General features: G+C 44.8%; 1 protein-coding gene across 5 annotated transcripts in view; it reads left to right on the top strand.

Annotated features, from left to right (window-relative positions):
* Positions 1-17,207, top strand: part of FLNB (filamin B) — an 85,017-nt gene extending 67,810 nt beyond the window's left edge. For 4 of the 5 annotated variants that reach the window (XM_068694905.1, XM_068694904.1, XM_068694903.1 and 1 more), the window contains 16 exons: positions 147-249; positions 1,075-1,215; positions 2,770-2,898; positions 3,420-3,593; positions 3,814-3,972; positions 4,341-4,544; positions 5,171-5,323; positions 5,648-5,770; positions 6,339-6,605; positions 7,074-7,211; positions 7,298-7,413; positions 9,293-9,425; positions 10,508-10,684; positions 13,161-13,379; positions 14,347-14,550; positions 15,380-17,207. In XM_068694905.1, coding sequence (XP_068551006.1) covers positions 147-249; positions 1,075-1,215; positions 2,770-2,898; positions 3,420-3,593; positions 3,814-3,972; positions 4,341-4,544; positions 5,171-5,323; positions 5,648-5,770; positions 6,339-6,605; positions 7,074-7,211; positions 7,298-7,413; positions 9,293-9,425; positions 10,508-10,684; positions 13,161-13,379; positions 14,347-14,550; positions 15,380-15,567 — 2,628 coding nt within the window. In that variant the 3' untranslated portion in view covers positions 15,568-17,207. The remainder of the gene's footprint in view (positions 1-146; positions 250-1,074; positions 1,216-2,769; positions 2,899-3,419; positions 3,594-3,813; positions 3,973-4,340; positions 4,545-5,170; positions 5,324-5,647; positions 5,771-6,338; positions 6,606-7,073; positions 7,212-7,297; positions 7,414-9,292; positions 9,426-10,507; positions 10,685-13,160; positions 13,380-14,346; positions 14,551-15,379) is intronic. The other variant, XM_068694907.1, reaches the window with a different exon arrangement.
* The last annotated feature ends 1,150 nt before the right edge of the window (positions 17,208-18,357 follow it).

Raw genomic sequence — 18,357 nt, 5'->3', positions numbered from 1 at the left:
CTCTAGCTGGGCCCAGTCCAGGGGCTGCCTGACCACCATAATCACTGCGCCCTGTCCTGCTTCTGCTCGTGGTGGAGCTGCTCAGAGCTCAGCTAGCTCGTGCCTACCTTCATCTGTGACGTGACCGACCCTTTTGCTTCCTGCAGGTGACAGAAGAAGCTTACGTACCGGTTGGAGACATGAACGGCATGGGATTCAGGCCCTTCGATATGGTTATCCCCTTTGCTGTAAGGAAAGGAGAAATAACAGGTACCCAAAGGACACAGAGTCTCTGGGGAGGTTTTGCTCTTTGTTAGCGTGTTTATCCATTTGCAGCTAACAGCCTGTGTGGTCTAGGCCATAGCATGTGGAGGGGAATTGTACTGTGCCAGTAACTTAGTTGCTTAATTTCACATCAAGTGGCACCCGCTGAGGGTTAAGTGGGATACACCCCTGTGATGGTTTGAGTTAAACGAGGGAGTTCTTGGTGCTGCCATGGCCCTTGGCGCTAGGCTGTGAATTGCTATGCTGCAGGACCTGCTGCTGCTTTTTACCCTCTGGAGCAGCTATATATGTCCTTGGTTATCTTTGAATATATTTTGTGCAGATGCTGGAAAAAAAAAAGTAATCTAATCTTGCATCCCTGTCACTTCCCTTCTTCTGCATGAAGCATCATCTGGCAGCACCCCAGTCACACAAAGCCCCTGTGCGTGTGGGCTGGGGCGCCCTTGCTCTCTAGCTCAGCAGTCCCACCCCGAGCCCTGGTCTGTCCCTGCTGAAAGGATTCTGAAAGTACATCAGTGCCTTTCCTGGGGCTTGCCATGGAAATTCTAGTGGCTGAAGCAAACAGCTCTGCCTGTGGAGTTTGTAAGGTCACAGGACTGTTTGCCAGATGTCTACCACTGTGTTGTATTCATGTAGCTTAAGCAGAAAACATGTCTGTTTAGTGTTCCCATTAGTCTCCTATTTGTGCCTGTGGGTAAAAAGTTTAACAATTTAGAATGCTTGTTTAAAAAGGCTAGACCATTCTTTGTGGGTGGGAGAGAGGAAACAGGCAGTTTCTCCTTTTGTAACTCACATGGTGGCTTTTTGTAGGTGAAGTACACATGCCCTCTGGAAAGACCGATACACCAGATATTGTGGATAACAAGGACGGCACGGTAACAGTGAGATATGCTCCTACTGAAGTTGGACTGCATGAAATGCACATTAAATATATGGGAAAGCACATCCCAGGTGAGTCTGATAACAGACACAGATCTGAGTCAAGCATCTTTTCCCTCTTGAGGTTTCTGTAGCTTAGTCGTATACACTGCAGTGTGAGCTGCCTAGAACATCTTACTGTTCAGCAGCAGTTCATCTGCAGGCAGTCCAAAGAGAAACGAAAGCAAGGGAGTAAGTGCAGGCACATGCGAGCTTCCATTGTGGTTTAATAGTACCAGCCAGGCTTAAAATGGATTTTGGTTTTGGAAGCTAGCTTTTGTGGCATTTCATTATGAAGAAGAAACATACAATTTTCTAACTACCATTTTTTTCAGGTTGAAATTTACTGCCTTGGTGCTCAGCAAAACCAATAGTTACAGTACATGTTTATCCTTAAAACTGCATTGGCATAAAAGCTATCATCTGTGGGGAAAACTAAGTGGTTAAAACACTATAGTTACTCTTTCCATCTCATTGCAATAAAATAAAACACTCGTGCATGCTGTGCTGTAATCTTTCTTTCTTCCTGGCTGCTTCTTAACAAAGAGAAACCACTGCCTTTCATTCCCTTTCTCTTCTCTTCTTTTGTCCTTAATTCACCAGCTCCACAACCAGCGCTCTGCCTCGCCTGGCAGCTCACACTGCCCTGTAACCACAGGCATGTCAGCCTGTGTGGGGGAAAAGGGGCAGCCCCATGGCAGTTTGTGCAGACATGGGACAAAATACCATCAGCAGCACTGCTGTTTCTGCTGGTACATGGAAACACAGGGTAACTTTGGCTGAAGCAGGGAGCTCAGATAATGTGATGCACAGTACTACTTCAGTATCTGCAGTAGTGCATGTGGATGTAGCACCTCAGTAAGTGCCAAACTGTCTGACGTATTGGCTCAGTGAGAGCACTGGCCTGTGCCTGCCCAGAGGGATGATATGCTGCAATGCTTCCTTCTAGTTGGTTATTATGAATTAAGTTTGCGTCTGTCTCAGCTGCAAAATTTAGTTTTGGACTTGAGAGCCATCTGTGCCTTTTTTCTTGAAACTATTATTGGCTGTTAGTGACTGTACTTTTTGTTCTTGTGCACCAGCTTTACTAATCTGAGGCTGGCAAATATGTTTCTGGATACCCTTCAAATTCGCTAGTTCACGTTCATTGAGTCAGGCAATGTGCTGTGCTCATTCCTAATTCTGAATTAACGAAATTCAGGATTTGTATCTGAACTGAAAGAGCACTTCTCTGAGTCATGTTCTGATGTAATGTGCTAAATATAAACTTGTGATGAGCAAGACCCTTTTACGACATCATTTAAGCTTATCTGTGGTGATTAGAGTAGCACTTTGTCATGACTAAATGTGAAACAAATTGTGGAGAGGTATCTTTTGAAGATGAAAGGGAAGGATTATTCATTTTAAAGTGCCCTAGAGTCATTTAAAGGTTCTTCAAATACCAAATGGTGAGAATGGCATTGAAAAATGTGGGTATATTCATAGCCTAAGATTCCATTGGGTCAGAGCAGCTTGATGCTTGTTTCAAACTTGTAGTCCAGGCCACTCATCCTTAAAAGTGCTTCTTGCTTTTTTTTTTTTCTTTAGAGAGCCCACTGCAATTCTATGTGAATTATCCAAACAGCGGCAGTGTGTCTGCTTATGGGCCTGGCCTTATTTATGGGGTTGCCAATAAGCCAGCGACCTTTACCATTGTCACAGAAGATGCTGGAGAGGGTAAGTCTGTTCTTTAAACCCATCCTACTCTAAACTAGATACTTCTAAGAAGTGTAATGTGTGTCAGCCTTAAATTGAAGCATAATTTGCGTTCATTTGTCCAAATAAGAATCTCCGGTATAATACAGATAATGGCTTATGCAAATATAATGCAAAATGGCTTTCATTAAACTGCATCTTCTGTGCAGTAAAAACTGAACTGTTTTGTTACTTCTTTCTGAGAGAAGTTGACTCGGATATGATACAGGGTACAAATAGTTTGCTCGATTAAAATTAAGCTGAAGGCAGCCTAGATGTGGTAGATTATGATTAGTGGGTGTAGAGTCACTATTAAGTAAGTCTAACAGTTTGAGTGGTTTTGTGGCCTTGATGGATTGGCCTGAGCTCTTTTTGCTGCTATCCTCGGAAAAGGTAAGTCTGAGCTGCATTTCCAGTACCAAGTACTGGATCTTCCTCTTTAAAAGTCATTGATCTTGGTGTGCATGAAGATTTACAGCAGTGCTGTTTTTCTTATTTCCTAGGTGGACTGGACTTGGCTATTGAAGGACCTTCAAAAGCAGAAATCAGCTGCATTGATAACAAAGATGGGACGTGCACAGTCACATACCTGCCTACTCTACCTGGGAACTACAGCATACTGGTCAAGTACAATGACAAGCACATCCCGGGCAGCCCGTTCACAGCCAAGATTACAGGTATAAAGCTTAGACTTCTGGAAGCACTTCAGAGTGAAAGTTAACCTCTGATAGCACGGGGAGGGCTGGTTTGCAGCAGAAGCATAGAATCATAGAATATCCTGAGTTGGAAGGGACCCTTAAGGATCATCAAGTCCAACATGAAGTTGCATGAAGTCCCCCAACTTGTTCTGCATTTAACCACCTGATATTTTGGACTCATTTCTCCTTATTTCCACAGATGATAACAGAAGACGGTCCCAGGTTAAGCTTGGTTCTGCTGCTGACTTTTTATTGGACATCACTGAGACTGATCTCAGTCTCCTAACAGCCAGCATTAAAGCCCCATCAGGTCGTGATGAGCCTTGTCTTCTGAAGAGGCTGCCCAATAACCACATCGGTAAGTTCTGGTATTCTTCATCTGGGAGCAGTGAGCAGCCTCTACTACAGTTTTCTATGCTATGTAAAATGACTTAATTCTTCTCTGCACCTTCCTGAAGGTATGTTGTCAAACCAAATGGTTGTCATTGTTTAGTACAGTTGGTGAAACACAGAAGGATCTAAATACTGACCTTTTCTGTTAGCATTCCAGGCTGTGCCTGAACTGCTGTTTGTCAGCATATGCGAATGGTTTTGTGGCCCATTTGAGAATAACACTTACACATGTGCAAAGAGTGTTCTTTCAGAATTTCATTGCTTGGTATGCTTAAGGCTTTTTAATTAAGTAAAACATGAATAAAAAGTAAGTCACATTTCTCTGCTTTGTAGGTATCTCATTCATTCCACGGGAAGTAGGAGAACATCTGGTTAGCATCAAGAAAAATGGGAGCCATGTACCAAACAGCCCTGTAACAATCATGGTGGTCCAGTCCGAGATAGGAGATGCCAGACGAGCAAGAGTTTTTGGACGTGGTTTGGTAGAAGGACGAACCTTTGAAATGTGTGACTTCATTGTAGACACAAGAGATGCGGGTTAGTTCCATTGCAAAGGACTGTGAGTTGCTGTGAGACACGCTCTCTGAAGGACAGCATTGTCTTCCTCAGCAGGGAATCACCAGGTCACAAGCTACAAAGCAGCAGATCTGTTTGTAATGCAAAGAGCACGTTAAGCATGCACTGTTGTTCTCAGTTATTAACTTCAGGCAATGCTATGAACTTCTAAAATGCTTTGTATTTTGGCCAACGTCTTTCTTTACAGACAACAAGGACTGTCACTGAGGCACTGACAAAGCTTTTCTTCCATTTGATGGTGCTGATTCTAGAATTGTAGTGTACAGCAAGAAGGACATGAGGAAGATATTTTCCTGTTGGTTTGATGTGGAGCCTTAACTGCAGTCTTTGAAGCTAAAATGTCAATGTTAATGAAATAAAAGGGATATGGTCAGAGCGTTTTAGGAGCTGAATGCGTTCTGTGCATTCATTAAGTATGATCTGACCGATGAGGACTACCAAAGTACTATTAAGACATCATGCAGCTCCTGCATTCCCATTCTGAAACAAGCTGGCTCATGACTAGCTACTGCTTTGGGTTTAGACTATATTATGTCAAATTTATAATACAACTGTGGAAATGTGATGTTAACTTAACTGTCTTGTAGGTTATGGTGGGATCTCACTGGCAGTTGAAGGACCCAGCAAGGTAGATATCCAAACTGAAGACCTTGAAGATGGAACTTGCAAAGTGTCCTATTTTCCAACTGTACCTGGTGTGTACATTGTGTCTACTAAATTTGCAGATGAGCATATTCCAGGTAAGCAGGAGTGTTTGGCACGTTTGTTTAGTGCAGCAAAGGTCTTACCTAGCTGGCCAGCACGCTGGAACTGTGGGTGGGCTGTGTGGTTTGGAGAATACCATAAGTCCTGAAGATTAGAGGAGGTTTTACCAGTACCCTTCAAGTAGGCATCCAAAACTGTTCTAGGTACATGGCTGTATTTCACGTGGCTGTATTACACTTGGCTGTAAACCGGCTGTAAAACTTCCACAGTGATACAGTGCAAATTAGAGGAAGCTGTCACTCCTCACTTTGATGCAGTGGGTACTTACTAAGAGGAATGATTTGCTGTCGTACTTACAGGAAGCCCATTTACTGTGAAGATAAGTGGTGAGGGAAGAGTTAAGGAGAGCATCACACGAACAAGACGGGCTCCATCTGTTGCAACAGTTGGAAGCATATGTGATCTGAACCTAAAAATTCCAGGTAAGTGACATTCTTTCCCCATAACCATAAATTGCACTTGTATAGTGTAGGTGTTCCTGAAGCAATGGACATAAGAACTTCAGTGTTAAGTCATCCTCATGTTAAGGCAGCGTAGGGAAGAAACACTGGTTGTGTGGTCTCTATGAACTGCTAAAAATATGCATAACCATGATCAGCAAATGGAGAAATAAATACCAGGGAGACCTTAATCTGTTCTGTGTAAAACAAGCTGGAGAATGGGCTGCACAGCTCAGCCTGTCTCCAGGGTTTTAAGATAATCTGTTAAGTGTTTGTACTGCTGCTTGGCAAATGTGAATCATAGACCAGTATTAGCTGGCTGTGCTTATCCAGCCTTTTCATCTGCCTTCGTAGCACCTGGTGAGCTGCAACTGGTCGGGCTTGCTGCTCAGCAGCATGCATCTAGCTGAGAGTAAAACCTAGCACCTATGTACCTGTTCTGTCATCTGTGCTGTCATCATTATTATCTGAACTCAGTTTCTGCTTCAAAAAACAAAGTACCCAGCCCCTTTGTCACTCTCTTGTGCATTTTGTATTCTATTTTTGTCAGAAATTGACTGCGCGGACATGACAGCCCAGGTAACTAGTCCCTCTGGAAGAAACTTTGATGCAGAAATAGCAGAAGTTGACAAAAACACCTATTGCGTCCGCTTTGTACCGCAAGAAATGGGAGTTCACACTGTGGACGTCAAATACAGAGGGCGGCCTGTGCAGGGCAGCCCCTTCCAGTTCACTGTGGGGCCGCTTGGCGAGGGAGGAGCCCATAAAGTGAGAGCTGGAGGCCCGGGGCTGGAGCGTGGAGAGACAGGCATCCCAGGTGAGTCCTCTGTTCTTGGGCTTCAGTGCCTGGGTCTGCAGTGCAGTGCTTTGGTTTCTGTTGGCCCTTGTGAAAGTCCTGCTTCTGAGAGCCTGAGTGGAGCTCAGTGTAACACTGCAGGCTCGCCCCACGCCTGGGGGTGGTCGGTGGAGAAACCCGTGCAAAGAAATAAAGAAAAATACTGCTGCATCGTGTGGATGGAGAAGCCCACAGTATGGAGACCCATGTTTGGGAAACTGCTCTCTGAATGAGCCTCCCTGAATGAGCCTGAAGTTGTTAGTGTACTATTCAAAGCTAAGAGGCTAATTCAAGGCTCTTGGAAAAGCTGCCAAGTGTTATCACCCAGCATCATGGCACAATGTACCATTTTTTCTTACACATAATGATGGGATGCTGCACGGTCTGTTAGAAGCTGAAACCCAGCTGCAGTGAACTTACACTTGTGTATGCTCTTGTGTGCTTCAACAGCTGAGTTCAGCATATGGACACGGGAAGCTGGAGCTGGAGGACTGTCTATTGCTGTAGAAGGCCCAAGTAAAGCAGAAATTGCCTTTGAAGACCATAAAGATGGATCTTGTGGTGTATCATACATAGTTCAAGAGCCAGGTACACAGTACAGAATGTACTGAAATAAAACTGAAAGCTATTTCCAAAGAAACTAAGGAAACTAACTGCATCTTTTCTTCCCCCAGGCAACTATGAGGTGTCCATAAAGTTCAATGACGAGCACATTCCGGAAAGCCCCTATCTGGTTCCAGTCATCGCCCCGTCTGATGATGCTCGCAGGCTCACTGTCACTAGCCTTCAGGTGAGACATAAGGAAACATCTCCACAACTTGCCACAGAGACTGATTTCGTCCTTGTTCTCTGAGACCAAAATGGTTGTCCTTTCTTCTTAGGGATTACCTTGCCTTGGTTGGTGCTTGTTTGCAAGTTCAGCTTGCAGATAGAGGAAGTTTTTTTTACAGCTAGCCTCTTGGTAACTTAGGCCAGTAGATTTGGCCCAGCTCTAGCTAGCTAGGATTTGAAGGCAGAAGGCTAAAATAAGTCTATTACAGGTAGTAACATTTGAGCATTAAAAATAAAAGGTTCTAGAAGCAGCACTGGTAGAGCTAAAACTTATTTTTTCCCCCACAGTTTAGCTAGGGGAGGCCCAGTCAGAACTGAAGCACGAAAATGAACAAGCAGTGATCCTGCTGATAACTAAGTTACTGTGTCAGCACATGGGCTGAAAAGTTGCGTTTCTGCAGGTGAGACAGTGTAGACCTGTTTGGTTAGGATATTGCTACAGCCTTGTCTGAGCACTGTGCATCTGCACAAGCAGATGGATGAGGCCCCACGATGAAGTCAGAGCATGAATTCGCTTTGGCTGACGTCACGAAACCACAGCCACAACTCAGATAATTCATGAACGGCAGCAAATCTGTAGGAGAGAATTCCAGCTTTGTAGTTGGTCTGGGTTCATCTGTTAACCTTACCATTATTTTTGTGTGTGTGGTTACTTGCATTAAAGTACAAGTAACATTAAAGGTCTGTCTTAAACCTCCAAAGCCAGAAACTTGGAAAGGAGACTGAGAGTAGAGTGTGTGTCTAAATATACCGTACCTCAGTCCTCATTGAGTGGTGATGAGCAATTAGTACTGCAGTTGAGGCTATTTTTGATGTGCCTATACTGGACTTTGCCTGGGCTTCTCCACCTTCTCTGTGTAAACGAATGGTGACAGCCTGTTCCTGTAGCATCTCTTCTGCCAACGAGTTACAAGGGCGTTAATTAGTCACTGTGGTATTGATGTTTCTCTTGTGTTTCATTTAAAGACTCTTTGACAGGAATACTCACTTCAATTAAGTCCTGGAGAGGCAGATAAAGCTGAGTATTCTGTAAAGGAGCTCCGTGTGCAGCATCAGTCTGCTAAACCTGCATCAGGGATTTGCTTTGTATATTGTACCTCAGTTCTACTCAGTTGCATTTATTTACCTCTCCAGGATTTAGTTGAAAATGAAATCAGGTAACGTATGTTCGGCATAAAATATTACTTCTAATAGCTGCAAGAGCTTTGCTCTTGCTGTGACGAGCAGTGCAGCACGGGTGCTGAGCTGAGTCGCCTTCCAGCAAGCAACGCTGCGGAGCACCAATGATCTGACAGCACAGCAACATCTGGTTTCGTGCTTTAAATTACTTTCTCATTTTAAGACATCTTGTGGTGGCGTTCTAAATGTAGCCTCTTGTGGCAAATATAAACATGCCTATTACTCTTTCAGACAACTGGATTATCAGAGGCTTTTCCCCTGAATGAATCTGGAATGAATGAAGGGGCTGAAAATGGAGCTATCACTTAAACATCCTTTAAATCAAGTGCCTGCATACAGGGGTCTGACCTCGCTGATAATGGGTGACTAGTCTTGTAAACCTGCCTTTGCCTGATTTGGCAGAGTGTCATCTGGCTTCCAAAAATGGTCTTTTACTATCAAAAAAAAATCAACTGAGTGGATGTAGGTGACTTAAATCAGTCACTCCATAAGAGTTTAAAAAGAAAAGAAAAAAAACAAACTTCTGATTTGAGAGTTACTGTTAAGTCATAATGTTGTCTTTTTGTTGAAATCTAAAAAAATGTGTTGAAATGGTTATTTCCCTGCCACTGATCTGAAACAAAAGTTTAAATTTGGTAATCTGACTGTTGCATTCTCAGGAGTCTGGATTAAAAGTTAATCAGCCAGCATCCTTTGCTATAAGGCTGAATGGGGCAAAGGGCAAGATTGATGCTAAAGTCCACAGCCCCTCCGGAGCTGTAGAAGAGTGCCATGTGTCTGAGCTGGAGCCAGGTGAGAACAGTTTTACGTTTATCAAAACACACGGGGTAACTTGCAAAAACACTCTCCCAGCCTCATAGTGTCTGGATTTAATCCTTTGGCTCACTAATAGTGTACCAAAGGAGTGAGCAGCTTGCTTGGAGAATGAATTCTCGTCAGCAGTTTCATTAAGAGCTGTTCAATCAAGTTTACGTTCATGCTCTTCCTAGATAACTAATGAAATTACCAAGTCCTAACTTGTGTAAGATGCTAATATTTAAGGGCAAACTCTTTTTTTAGAGTTTTGCATGAAGTCTTGGGTTGCCAGTGAAGGCAAAGCTTTACTGTTTGTAAAGGAAGGGGGTGAAATATGATGTGGTTGTTGAATTTAGCCAGTGAAGAAGTTTATTTTTCAAAGCTATGCTTCCATCTTTGACAAATAGTTTATTTTTAACTTGCACTCACTCCTTCATGTGAAACATTAAGGAAACTGAATATAAGCAAATGCTACAGAAAGCTCAACACCTGTTTCAGCAATGAGGTTTTCTTTTTCAATTGAAGTTCGAATGAATTATGGTCTGTACTGTGCCAGTCTAGCTGTGGTCCAGCTGGGGAAGGTCAGTCACTCCTCTGGGTTAATCAAAAACATGAAATACCAGCAAATTGCTGAATAACTTAAAGGTGCCACGTCTGTGGTGTCAGAGCAGCACGTTCAGCCTGCTGGTACAACTTGACTTGCTTTTTACCAGCTGCTTTTTGTAAGGAAGCCCAGTGTGCTGCTCTGTCTGCCACTGACAGGTTGGGCTGTGATTCAGCTGTCACCTCTGGTTTCGCGGGTGAGGCACATAACCCTGAGACTCACGCTGCTGGCTGGATGACAGCTGAGATCAGTTCCTGGTAGACAAGGTGAAAATGCAATCCGTGACACCTCCTGTGATAAATACATCATTTTTTTCTACTTAAATGGAAGCGTGGAAAGCCAAGTTTGCTTATGTTAGGACCAAAATATGTTGAAACATGAAAGCCTTGCTTGGGCTGCTAACCAGCTCGGTGTTAGGTTTAGTTGCTGCTCCTGTCATCTCCGAAATGTCAGAAAAGCCTCTTCTCTCCTGCAGACAAGTACGCCGTTCGGTTTATCCCCCACGAGAACGGAATCCACTCCATCGACGTGAAGTTCAATGGGAGCCACGTGGTGGGCAGCCCCTTCAAAGTGCGCGTTGGTGAGCCCGGGCAGGCGGGCAACCCTGCGCTCGTCACGGCGTACGGACCGGGCCTGGAGAGCGGTACCACGGGTAACCCTTCTTTTAGAGCTCCCGTACAAACCTGTTGGCCTTCTGGCTTCCTTGAAGGAGCCAGAAGCTGTTTCTAGGCGTATTTTTACATGACTTGCTCTGCTGAGGCAGCTGAACTAACACATTCTCTGCTGACCTGTGTGCAGACTAATTTTGCTTTCTCGCATGCTCCTGAAGTCTCGTAACATCACTAGCAGGTCTGCATGCTACACTGAGCCTTAACAAACTGAAAACCTTTGTAAAGCAGCAACTGCAGCAAAAGTTCACTTGAGCTGGTTAGCCGAACTCTGCTTAGGTGGTCCCCCAGAGCTCTGGAGATGCTTTGGCCCTGTTCCACACATGAATCTGCAAGGGACAGAGGCTTTTGCAGAGATACACAGCTGTCAGAAAGCAGTCGGTGACTGCCCTGCATGTATGCTCCAGAGTGGGTGAAATACTGAGGGGGAACAAATGTAGTCAATTAGTTTTTATTTTCCTTTGTCTTGAAACTTGGTAATGAGAAGAAACAGCAAAACAGGGGTTTTGGAAGCTTTTCCTGTAGTGAATGCAGTTGTTCAGCCGGCTGACTAGTTTAAGGAGTCTCATTTAACTTGCATACCCCTGTTAATCAACTGGGTGCGAGGGCGTACCCAGTTAGCTTCTCCTTAGTGCTTGCACTTCTAAGAAATGTCAAGTTAAATGTAACATGGCGTGTAAAACCCAGGGAATATGATGGATTGTGTTCTGTTTGTAGTATTTCATATATGCTTCAGATGCAGCATGAATACTGACACTACTTGGAAATCTGACACCTATTTATCTACTTTGGCTGCCCCATCTGACAGTTCTCAACTCAAGAATGCAGATTTTTTTTTTTTTTCATTTGTATGATTTTGGTCTTTGTAAGAAAATATGAAAGCATTCCAGAATGTGCGCTTTGATTTGTTTAATTGTGTGCTTTTGTGGGCCACACACACAGGTGAAGAGCAGAATAAAGCTGTTTTTTTTTTCCCCTTTGATACGCAAGGCAGCAGTTAGTTCCCCTTATGCTATCCACTGCTGTCTTTTGAGGATTTATGCCTTTTTTTTTTTGTCCCTGGAAGAAATGCTGTGTTTATTCAGCCAAAGCTTGTGCTGTTCTGGAGAAACCAAGCAGTTAGTTTTGGAAGCGTATGGATATACTGTGTAAAATAAAGATACTGCAGCCTGTGCTGCTTTAATAGGTGGAAACAAAAGCACTCGTTAATGCTAGCCACTGATGCATCAGGGACGGGGGAATTTTCCTCCCTCTATAAAGGTGCTTGGGGTTGTTTTTAATCTAAACACACTGTTCAACTTCAGCAAGGTTACTCTGTGCCCCCTTGTTGAATCCTGGCCACTGCTAAAGGCTCAGTGCCCTGGGAGCAGCGTTCTCGAACAATGGCCCAGTGTCAGACCCCGATAGCTGGGGGCTGAGCACCTGAAACGTGTCCCCCGGGAGCCTCCAACAAGGCAAGCCTTCAGCTGGGGCTGGGAAAAAGCCGCGGCTCCCGAGCGAGGAGTCTGCGGGGAGAAGCTGTGAGGCTTGCTGCTTTGGGAAATTAATTTTCCTCCAGCTTCTGATGCATTAATTGGCAGAGCCTGTTTGCTGTTAGCAGCGTGTGGGAGGGGACGGGGCTGCACCAGGACCACTCTGTGGCTAAGCAGTGCATGTTGCAAGCTGGCTGCCCGGCCTCCTTGGTAAGGCGTCCTGCTGCCGCGCTCGGGGACGGTGCCTCTGGGAGCTCTGGGCTCTTCCAGCATTGCAACACAGCTTGTGCAGAAAGGCTAGAAACTTCCCCGGGTTTGCCACCACACGTAGATGCTTCAGTCTCTCTGTAGTAAACTTTCCCATAGCTGTCTTGGTTCTGATGGCACTCGAGCCCTTTATTCCTTGTCAGCAGCGTCTGATGCAGCGACCAAAGGTCGTAAATATTTGAAGCCAGTTTGACAGTAAATTACTCGAGGACTGAAAAGCCTCACTTTTAAATTCTTCTCGTGCTGCTGGCATTGTGTCATTGGCTTAGTATTAAGAGCAGTAATTCAGCTCTGTTAGCCAGATGCTGTAATTAAACAAGCTTTTGTTTCCACAAACTGCTTGGAGTGTTGTTGCAGAGCAGTTCAAACACCCGGCTCCTCCAGGAGACCTCTCAGCCCTTGTCGTCTCTCAGGCTTTCTTGTGGGCCCTTCACCACTGATTTACGGCCCATGTGGTGGGACGGCTCTGAACTTCCCTGAGCTTAGACACGAAGGAACTCGCCTCAGTGCGGGCTCCAGCTCCCAGCAGAAAGGCCCTCGTTTAAAGAGCTGTGCCTTTCCTCGTTAAGTCGGCCTTTTGATGCCGAGACACTTCCCTTTTGGTCCTGAAGGGCTCTCTTGTCCATTACATCAAATCACCAGCTCCTATTTAATAAATGAGGCTGCTTTTGTAACAAAGGCTGTGAGGAAGAGTGTGTCTTACTGTGCTACGTCTTTCTAGGGTTGCAGTCGGAGTTTTTCATTAACACGACCAAGGCTGGTCCAGGTACCCTCTCTGTTACAATTGAAGGGCCATCAAAGGTGAAAATGGACTGCCAGGAAACTCCAGAAGGTTACAAAGTCATGTACACACCCATGGCTCCAGGAAACTATTTAATTGGAGTTAAATATGGTGGACCTAACCACATAGTGGGCAGCCCCTTCAAGGCAAAGGTTACAGGTAAAAAGCTAACCAGTATTTACTGCGTGCCTGAAGTAGTTTGTGTCACTCAGCAAGTATGTCCCTGTGAGATAGCGCAGCAGTCAGGGTTAGATGTCTGGTGCCCAAAAACACGAGAGGCAAAAAACTCTTTTCCCCATCACCTCCAAACTCTAGGTTAGGGATTTGGGGAGATGCTGAGAACCTCCTGCGGGCTGCAGAAGCATCAGTTATGGAGCTCACCAGCTCAGCTCTGTAAAACAGCTTCAGGGGAAGTGCTAGATCTTGACCTAGCTCCAAGGTGATGCATTGGCAGTGGGGAAATACAACTTGTTTACCCACTTTTCCTCCCCAGCCCCTGAAACCTGGAGACTTACAGCACAAATGATGCTCCTCTTGGTCTCATTTTGGTGCTGCCATGGCCTGACCAAGGGCCATGGTGTCGAGGGGCTTTCAGATGATGTGAGGAAAGCTGGTTTTACATCTAGGAGCTCTTTCTCTTCAGTGCTGTGTTGAAGCATAGGCTAGAGTTCATCTCTACTGCTGCCCCAAGCTAGAGGAATCCTTCCTGGTGCCCAGGCGTGGTGGTGGTCTCGGGGGGCAGATGGTAGGGACTGCACTCCCCCGGGCTGGGACATGCTCTGCTTTCAAAATGGATTGTTGCGAAATTGCACCTGCTTTTCTGCCAACTCAAGCCATTTTTGGCATTTTGGTGATTGGAGCACAATTAACTCTTCTCCAGCAGCCAGCTTTGCTTAATGAATCCTGAAGTTCCTGTGGTCCTTTAACCACTTAAGGGCTCTGGGATGGGATTGTTGCCAGTGTTACTGGAAGATGTTGGTTTAAACACCGAAGAAGGAAATTGCTCCTCTGAAAATGCATTTTGGATGCAGAATGCATGCTAGTCACTAGGAGGATTTCAGAACCTCCTTCTAAATGCCTTTCAGATGGGGTGAATCTGAGTGTCAGAAGTCTTTTCTGTTTCCAGGACAGCGACTGGTCAGCCCAGGCAGTGCAAACGAAACGTCTTCCATCATGGTAGAGTCAGTGACCAGGTCATCAACTGAAACCTGTTATAGTGCCATTCCCAAATCCACCTCGGATGCCAGCAAAGTGGTTTCCCGGGGAGCAGGACTCTCAAAGGCTTTTGTGGGTCAGAAAAGCTCCTTTTCTGTGGACTGCAGCAAAGCAGGTAAGGGTATAGGAACCAGCTGTATGTTACAGTGTCTGAGCTGGGCGGTTTTTGCTTTAAAACATCATTCAGTTAATTGCAAACTCTGCATTAGGAAAGAGGAAGAGCATGACTTTGTGAGCTGGCAGCTATGAATTAATGAAAGCTCTTGGCAGCAATCTGAGACCTGACTTCAGCTTTAGCTGTAAATCAGCATTTTGTGAAGTTGAAATTCAGAGCTCGAGGTGCTGATCTGGCTGTAAAAAATAAAAAACAAAAAAACACTCTAAGTGCTACGTGGTGCTCACCAAATCAATCTTAAGAGGTTATAAAGATTCCATGCCCTCTCCAAATGGCTTTTCTTAGCCAGGAGCACCTGAAAGAAAAATGGGGTTATGGCATGAGAAGTGGCAGGCTGCTAAGCTTAAGCATCCCTCTTGGTGCATCGCAGCCTGTAGTGCAAGGTGCTCCCATAAGCTGTGAGTGCTGATCACCACCTGCAGGCGTTGTGGTGGGCAGATGACAGGCTGCTGCTGACCTGTGAGCAAGTACCTGAGAGGCAGTGCCTGCTTGTTTCACAGTGTTAATCTCTCCTGTGCTGTAATTAGATAATGGTAGCGTGTCAGGTCCAGCAAAGTGCACAAATAAACTCTTGCCTCTATGAGATTGAGGATTTTTAAGTAAAATCCCGTCTTAAACCAAATTTATTTAGCCGTACCTCAGATTACTGCTCTGCATTGTGAATTAAAATAACAAAATCTGGTGGTAATATTATGGAGCTAATGTTGTACAGTCATCACGCTTGTTTGCTTAAGTTCATGAATGCTAACAGTCTGTTATTTTGCTTTAGGTTCAAATATGTTGTTAGTCGGCGTCCACGGGCCTACAATACCGTGTGAAGAAGTATCCATCAAGCATTTGGGCAGCCATCAGTACAATGTGACCTACGTCGTCAAGGAGAGGGGTGACTACGTCCTGGCGGTGAAGTGGGGCGACGAGCACATTCCTGGGAGTCCCTTCCATATCACTGTTCCTTAATCCCAACCCACATCCGAGTCAGTCTGTGTGTTTGCAATTCAGATGTAGAGTTATACTGGGTGCAGTCCTGTTGCAAAATGCAGTATCTAGATACACACGGCTCACATTTCAATACACTCAGAAGTAAATTCTGTAACTTTGTTTTTTACAAGCATTTCACTTCTCTTCTACTTATCAACATAATGTAAATCTATTTAATATCCTCCTCAAATTGTACCTTTGCAGTACTGTCCAGGTCACTGTCAAAGTTTGGAGAATCATGTGGATAACTAGACACTAATTTCCCTTGTGGATGTTAAAGACTTTAGATGTTAATTGAAAACTGGAATTTGTCTTTGTAATTGGGTATCTTAACTACTGATTTTATTTGACTGGAGACTTTACATTTTAGTTATGGAATATGACTTGGGCTGTCCCCAGTTCAAATTCTTTTCTGTAAAGAAATGAGATAAAACTGGTACTATAATAGGTGCCTTTGTATACTTGATCAATTTTAATGCTTAACATAATAAAAGGCTACTAAAAGTGGCTTTACCACTCAAATTTGAAATGTTTTTGAAAATGCATTGCTAATGGTTTACATTTAGGAAAAGTTTATCTTTTATAGCAGACCAAAAGCAGACTTAAAATTATTCCCTGAGAGCTTTCAGCCTTTATGTTAATGCTTTGTAAATCTATACAGGTAGCTTTTTGGCCGTGATGCTAGCAATGCGTTTTTTAATTAGCTCGGGATTCTGGTGAAATTTCTAAAACTTTGCTTTACAGGTAACTCCCAACATGCTTACTGATTTATTTTCCTTTTAAGAACAACTCCCAGATCGGCTGCATTAAATAAAGTCCCTTGCTTGCCAAGCCAGGCATAGCTCTCATCTGAGTGACCCAAAATCCACGCAGGTCAGAGCACAGCAGTATAATAGTGAAGGGAAACAGCAGTTTCCCTAGCTGCTGCTGGGCAGGCAATAAGTGAGATGGTGCAAACCCCTCCTGGGCATGGAGACCCACATCTGTACTTGGGTAGTAGGTGGGAGGGCGGGTGGGTGTGTAGATGTGCTGACACAATGGCAATAAGAACCAACAAACCCTTGGTTTTGGTGCAAACTGTTTTATTATATCTCAGTCCAAGGACGTGCCCGAAGCATGCTCATCTTCCAAAATTCCCTTCAGTGCTGTGAGGGGGATTCATGCTTAGGGTCAAGGAGTGAAAACTTCCATTGTAACTTATATGTTTGTCCTGGATTACTTAATACTACTTTCCAAGTGTGTATCAGAATTGCTGTCAGCTGCTGGGGCTTTAGTAAAACTCTCCAAATGAGCTTTAACTCTGTGATTAGGAGAAGATAGGATTTGTTGAAAACCTGTTGAAATGTCACTGTCTATCCCTATGGAGAAGTTCACGCTTACAGTTCTGTAGTTACTTGTGGATGCACTACCCTTGAGCACAGTTGATTTGGGAAATAAAGGACGGTTGTTTGTTTTTTTTTACTGTGCTTTTTTGTGCCTTAATGTGAAATGCTCACTACATTGTAAACTAGGAAGTGAAAACAAAATAAACTGGAATAAAATGCAGGATTGTAAAATTGTATCTTATAACTTATTAAATAGAAATGTTTGCTTCATTAAAATGTGCATGTTAAAAACAACACCGGGTTCTTTTCATATGTAGTCCATGAAGTCCAAACCAAACCTACAGTGTGTAGCAGCTCCAGACATACCGAGTGACCTCTGGACCATGAGCCATGCAGGAGGCATCTAAAAACTTGGGCCTCACTTTGGTGCCATCCTGTGTTTTCCTGTAACCTCACTTTTTTTGTTGCTAAACCAAAACATATTGTGAAAACTTGAGCCACGGCATCAGCATGACAGGACATGGCTGTGTTGTGCCAGGTCTTTCTGCACAGACCGCGGTGATGGGGGATCAGCAGAGCTGGAGAGCAGAGAAATTGGTGGAGCTGTTCCTGCAGTGGCATCCATGGGGCTCTCCAGCAGTACCACAGGGCTGTTTGCAGAAGGTGGCTCCTGGCATGGCACCTTGGGCCAGCCAGCTCCAGCACACGGCTATGGAAACCAGCAGATGTTTTCCCAAACACAGCTCCCACTGGAAGCACCGCTGAAACCTGAGAGGCAGCAGGCCGGTAGCTGCTGCCAAGGACTTTCCTGCCCCAGGTTTATCAGATTGTTTCCTTTTTGTAGTTAATTGCGTTTCATTAGCTTTGTGCTGTGTCAGCTTGAACCTCCTATTTAAAATTTTGAAAGAAAAGAAAAAAAAAAAAGCCTGAATATAGCTGTCAGGTTGAGTAAACCTGAGAGGTTTGTGCCTGTGTAACCAGTGTTACCCAACTGCCCTGCTCTTGCCAGGCCTCCTCTTGCCTGTTACCGCTTGGTCTAATCACGTTAGCAGGAATTAAGGAGAGTTGTCTGAAGTCAATGGGCTGGGATCATTAGCTTCTCTGAGGGGTTATTTCATGGCAGGCAGGCTGCTGTGGGGCTGGGATGTCACCTCTTGCCATGCGCCTTCCTGCCATGCCCTGGGGTCTCGCTTGGGAGGACTGTGGGGTGAGCTGGACAGGACACATCCTTTCTAAGCCCAGTGCCCTGTGGCACCCCGCTGATGTGGGCCCAAATTCATGCATCCTTTTGGGGGAAAACCCAAGGCTTGGCATGGCCCTGGCACAGGCCAGTCGGAGTGCAGGCTGCGTGGCTTGTGGGGGCTCTTCTGAGCTTGTCCGAGCAGGACTTGCATTGTTTCTCCTCAGGTACCAGGTGGCCCTAATTCTGTAGGCAGCCACACAT

This window comes from Anas acuta, chromosome 11, assembly GCF_963932015.1.
Source record: "Anas acuta chromosome 11, bAnaAcu1.1, whole genome shotgun sequence".
Lineage (NCBI taxonomy): Eukaryota > Metazoa > Chordata > Aves > Anseriformes > Anatidae > Anas > Anas acuta.
The sequence above is the reverse complement of the archived record's forward strand: the minus strand, read 5'-3'. Positions and strand labels throughout refer to the sequence as shown.